General features: G+C 37.6%; 1 protein-coding gene across 1 annotated transcript; it reads left to right on the forward strand.

Moving 5' to 3' along the window:
• The first annotated feature begins 495 nt into the window (after nt 1-495).
• Nucleotides 496-4,629, forward strand: LOC149813145 (uncharacterized protein At5g01610-like). Its single transcript, XM_089992089.1, has 3 exons — nt 496-643; nt 2,797-2,851; nt 4,180-4,629. The coding sequence occupies exons 1-3, from the start codon at nt 557-559 to the stop codon at nt 4,554-4,556; spliced, it is 519 nt and encodes a 172-aa protein (XP_089848215.1). The 5' UTR covers nt 496-556; the 3' UTR covers nt 4,557-4,629.
• The last annotated feature ends 1,013 nt before the right edge of the window (nt 4,630-5,642 follow it).

Consider the following 5,642-nt stretch of genomic DNA (forward strand, 5'->3'; position numbering starts at 1 on the left):
AGAAAGAGTGATAGGGTTAATGTTGATGGCCTCCTCCAAGAGAGATTTCTTTCTCAGATAATTCATTGGGTCTTAAATAATCATCTTCGGGGCACTTAAGTCTTTACCATCACTCATTTTTTAGAATAGTTATTTTTTTTTTATCATTGGAGGAGAGGGTACTAAGTCTTTGCAATCGCAATTAATGCTGACAAACATAGGAGCTTATAGGTGGTGCTTTTTGGGACCCGAGGGGAACATGTAACCTGTTTCCCTTGTTACCAGGGTTGCTTAAGCGGGAAATGTACATACGGTAGTTCCGAAGGTAAAGTAGTTGATGATATGATAAGAATCAAATGATGGGCTTTCTTTTCTTTCACATTTGTTTCCCACAGATTAAAACGCAAAAGGAGTCCTCTATGCTTTTTCGCATTTTCTTAAACACTTGGCCAATATAAGGGAACGAGGAGTCACCCCACCTCTCACTTTAGAGAGTAAAGAGGCCAGAGGCTCCCCTTGAAACATTTCTGCTTTCTCGTTGCATGAGAGAGAGATTCTTGAACCGAAAGTGTTCAAGATGGAGAAAGCTTTGAACAGGGTGGGCAGCCTTTGGATCTCAAGGAAAGCCCGGGAAGAGTTCTCTTCCATCGGTGAAGATATTACCGTGAGTCAGCTCTCTCTCTCTCTCTCTCTCTCTCTCTCTCTCTCTCTCTCTCTCTCTCTCTCTCTCTCTCTCTCTCTCTCTGACTTCCCATTTCATCAATGCTGCGTATTCATCTGTTCTCTTGTGATGGTTGTGATTTTTGTTACTTTCTAGTAACCTTCTTTGTTTAGTCATGATGGGTTTTATGTTTGATACTTTGTTGATTTACAAATGGTCTTTTGATTTTATAATGGCCTGCAATGCAACGTTATTGTTTTATCTTCCCCCTGTCATTTTTTTCTGTCCTTATGATGGTGAAACGTTGCAACTGATGAAGTTGGGTTTGATGTGTGATGAAGATGTAGAAGATTCAGGCTTGCTAAACAATTTTCTTTGAGTCAAAGTCGTTTATGTTTTAAAAAAAAGGTCGTCAGCTTAAGGTAAAAGCTATACATTTGGGGAAAATGGGCTGCTCATGAGAATTGATTGCTACCCATCTGAAACTTTAATCAGATTTCAGCTATCCATGGCTCATGATGCAAATTTTCTCCCAGCAATTGTTTTTTTGGTTGGTGAATCCTTTTGGGGTTTCACAGTGATTTTTTTCTTAGTGTTTAATGCAGACTGTGCTGAGTACGCCTAGAACAATGGGTTGCATTTAGGAACGATTAATAGGTAATGCAATAGAGTAATAATTCCAGGAGAATTAAACCATGCATCAGATTGAATTATTATCATTATTGCTTGTACGATAAATCACTTTTTTCTCATTTTTTTAAAACACTGCTTTAGGAATTAGTTGATGATCGTTTGTTGAGTGCAAACACTACTTAATTGGATAAATTTGCTAGGTAAAAGCGTTTCAAAATGCATATAAACTTTTCAGAAAAGTTTGCTAGGTAAAAGACGCAGCTGTAATTTAGGCAGTGCATTATTGCCAATATGGGAAATGTTTTCCCAGACTATCAAGTTGTTGAAAACAAGTTGCCACGGTTTGCTGCATCCTGCAAAGGTTTGGCTAATTTGTCCAAAATACTTCAACCTTGTTAATTCCCTGACTGCATCTGACATTCACACATGGTAGAACCAACAGTGTTTGCTTTCGCCTTTACACTTTCTAAGGTCAGCCTGTCAGTGCTCTATGAAAGTCACACAGTTTCTTGTGTTTTTTATTGGCTCTGTTGTAATTTGTATGAAAGTGATGAAGCAATTGATTACATTAGGTGGAACGTGTAAATTTTAAGTGGGTGGAGTTGAGGATGTGTAAGGCTATTCATTTGCAATTTCTTTTGAGATCTATTGTTAACTACAGCAAAGAAGTTTTCCAATAAATTATAATAGTAGTCCTGCTCTTATCTTTTTCCTTGAAGCGGAGATAATGAGAAGCCCAGAGTAATGCAACCATTAGTGTTATTGGATTCTGGATATAAATTATACGAAATGGATATGGTTTGATTCATTTTCATTACTTTTTCTGGGTATGGATATCAGACTAAAAATCATGGAATGCATTTTTGGTCGTCCATCTTTCCCATTTTCTCTGGAAATTTATAATGCAAAATACTTGTGCCTATTACAAATGGAATTGTTTTCTCATTTTACTTTCCAGGCTGTTTGAGCATCATACTGATTATATGTGGTCTTTCTTATAGATCATCACTGAAAATGCTGCAGTAGGTCGTGATTAGCTAAAAATCAAAGTCTTTTAATGGTTGTGTGGTTACTTAAATTTATGATTTTAGCATAGGAATAGGAGCCAGGTGAAAGTAATTTTTTCCTTTATTGGCCATATTCAGTAGGCCTTGCATTGTGAAACAAACTAGCAATTGAAGACCATTTTAACTCTACATCATGATTATATCAACCATGGAAAGGCACTGGTATCATCACCAGTCCACTACCACTGTTAGACTTCGACAACAAAGTCACGTGCATCAATAGGTTTGATTTTTAAAGAAGGTTGACGAGTGGATAAATCTACATTATGAAACAAAGTGATATCTAAAGCATATGTCAAATGAAATGTGTATTCTACTTTATTACCAAAGGTTAACATCATAATTTTTTTTCTTGATGATGTGTTGTTTCTCCATCATGCGGCATTGTTCTATTTTCCTTCCTTGTTATTACATAACTGATATGTGAACCTACATTGTGGTCTTTATTGCTCACAGTCTTTATCCAATGCTGTGGAAGATAAGGCAAAATGGATCTTCAACAAGCTAAAAGGTGCAGCCTACTTTCTTATCCATAGTTTCTTTCTTTAATACTTCCTCATTTTCTTATTTTCCTATCACTGTGAGATGCATTTTTGACATCTTTGTGTCATAGTTTTGATGTGTGTTGAATGTTCGGTGATTTCTTTCATCAAATAGTTGTCTAACAGTTTTTGTTAAATTTTTTAGGCAGTGATTACATGAGTTCATTTTGTTGTTCATAAGATCATGTACAGCATGACAATATGCACTTTGTTACTGGACAATTTTCATGATTTGTTGATGTTGCAGAACTTTTTGTAGCTGCCTTATCAACTTGACATGCATTATACATAATGGCCTTTTGTTTTCACTTTTCAGTACTGTGTGCAGGACCACAGTACATTTTGTGGAATCTAAGTTAGAATGTGGCAGGAAATACACACAAAGGATGGTGGGCCATCTTTGACAATATCCACGCTTTCCAAGTCTGCTTCCCTTACCCCTCTCTTTCCCTATCTTTCATCATGCATGAACTTTGCAGCAAACCTTGGTTACTCATTACTCTCTCTCTCTCTCTCATATTCCTAATAAATCTTGAACTGTTTTGAGTGTTAACAATGGTGGAATTCAGTTTGCTTTGTTCATCCCAATTTCACATGTTCATTTTCTTCAACAAATTCAAGGTTTTTCCAGTTGCTCCCTCCAGCCTTCTCACTTATTCACAAATTATATATTCCTGCACTAGTTTCTGTGTCAGTTTTTTGCATGGCCATATGATCTAAGCCTTATTGCTATGATCCCTGCATTTGAGTACATCTGACGACTCCCTATGTAATTTATCCTCTGTAAATTTTGCAACTATTAAACTCCTGGTGCCACATATTCCCAGCTAGTATGGTTCCAGATCTCATCCAAAATATAATTTCAAAGTCCGATGCCATATCTTTTTTTGTTCTTTATTTTGGCTTCTCATGACATTTGCTGGCTTGATGTTAAACTTTTAGTGCTACTAGCCCAATTTACATAAACTTGGGGCAGCATATCACGAGTACACTTTGTTAATAACTGAAGTATTTCTTATGGCAGTAAAATCATTGAAAATACAAGATCATATTGTGACTATTTGACTGCTGAGTGGAACATTTGTGTCAAATATTTGACTGCTGCATGTTTGTGTGCATGTGCATGTGCATGTGCATGTGCATGTGCATGTGCATGAATGAACGTGAGTGTTTATAGTTTTATACCTTCTATATGTGCAATGCAAGTGTCTGCAGATAGCTCTGTCTAAAGTTTGCTATTTATTAGTGTTATTCGATGTTCATCATCGTCTTTTTGTTTTCCTTTTGTTTTCTCTAGGAAAACAACAGAAGCCCTTGCCAGACCTCCTCCGAGACTATGGTTTGCCATCAGGCCTCTTCCCACGGAACATAATATGCTACGAGTTTGATGAGACCAAAGCCAAACTAATTGTGCATTTGCCTTCTGTCTGTGAAGTGAGCTTCAAAGACTCTTCAGTGCTAAGATATGCTACTCGAGTTAAAGGAGTATTGTTGCGTGGAAAGCTTACAGGGATTGAAGGGATGAAAACCAAGGTTCTCGTATGGGTTAAAGTCAGCACAATCAGCGTTGAGAGCTATAAAGACAAGATATGTTTTACCGCTGGCGTGAACAAGACGAGGCCAAAAGATGCATATGAGATGCCTCGGGAATCCATCAGAGTGGAGGAATCTTGAGTAGAACATTGGATCTATTGTTTGAATTCTGTAATGTGTTGTTTACTTATTTTAAATCAGAGTAACCTTTTAGCATTTATACCTACCATTCATGCATGTGTGTATGTGTGCTCATGTCCAATTTGCATGCATCATGATACGTTATGCAATTTGTTCACTGCAAGCATGCTACTTGGCTTGCATTAAACAGAAGAGCAACATGATCAGAAAATTAGGGTGCACATGGATGTGCATTATGAAACTGATTCTTTTTTGGTCATCAGAATTTGGTCGCTCTCTTGCATCAAATCTTGGATTCAGTAGTCACGTGCTTGAATGGCATGTATCTGTAGGCTTGCCATCTGAATTATATACCTTCCAAGTTCAAGAGTGACTTTTAAACTGCTGGTGATGGTATCATAGACTTGGCTACTCTGTTCAACTCAGATTTGATTCTCACCACAACTTGCGTAAGTTGAGCAACATACTGCAAACTTGAGAATTTCATCATAGAATCGCAGGATATAGTTGTTTTGAAGTTGATCATGTCTTGATTTCTGTCCCGTACAAGGCCTTGATTTTTGTTGCAGTCGGTTCAAAAACTCTTTAGAAAGGTTCAAGTTAAGAGGTATGTCTCTTTTACCTACCGAAGCAGCTTTTAAGCCTTTCAAGCAAGTAGACCCATGAAGGGATTAAAGGCTTAACTTTAGCCTTTCGTAACAATGGTAGTGTGCATGTGTCTGCATTCACACAAATAACATAGAACCTTGATTTTCTATTTCATATGGATTGTGATTCGAGTTTCCACTCCACCATGCAGAGGTGACAAGAAACTTGCCCATTACCATCCACCTCTCTCTCTCTCTCTCTCTCTCTCTCTCTACGGTAGTACCAACCTTATCTGCTCTTTCTATCTTAGTTGACCCCAACTGCCCAACCTGCACTCAACATGACAATTTATAATATAAACCATCGTTTACGTGGCTCCAATGCTTACTGCAGCTCGGCAAAACAAGTATTTGTGCGCCTGACTCGGTTGCAAAGTACGTTTCACTGTAGTGCTGTTGTAGGCATAAAGAGAGACTTACTAATGATTGTTTAGAAGAT

The sequence above is a fragment of the Nuphar pumila genome, chromosome 16 (genome assembly GCF_984573655.1).
Source record: "Nuphar pumila chromosome 16, dmNupPumi1.hap1.1, whole genome shotgun sequence".
In the NCBI taxonomy this organism is placed as follows: Eukaryota; Viridiplantae; Streptophyta; class Magnoliopsida; order Nymphaeales; family Nymphaeaceae; genus Nuphar; species Nuphar pumila.

Bases quoted from the DNA above. Each gene is read 5' to 3' on its own strand.
- LOC149813145 (XM_089992089.1), top strand. From the start codon at position 557: ATGGAGAAAGCTTTGAACAGGGTGGGCAGCCTTTGGATCTCAAGGAAA. The intron at 644-2,796 runs GTGAGTCAGCTC...TATTGCTCACAG, and splicing joins CCATCGGTGAAGATATTACC to TCTTTATCCAATGCTGTGGA. The intron at 2,852-4,179 runs GTGCAGCCTACT...TGTTTTCTCTAG, and splicing joins GATCTTCAACAAGCTAAAAG to GAAAACAACAGAAGCCCTTG.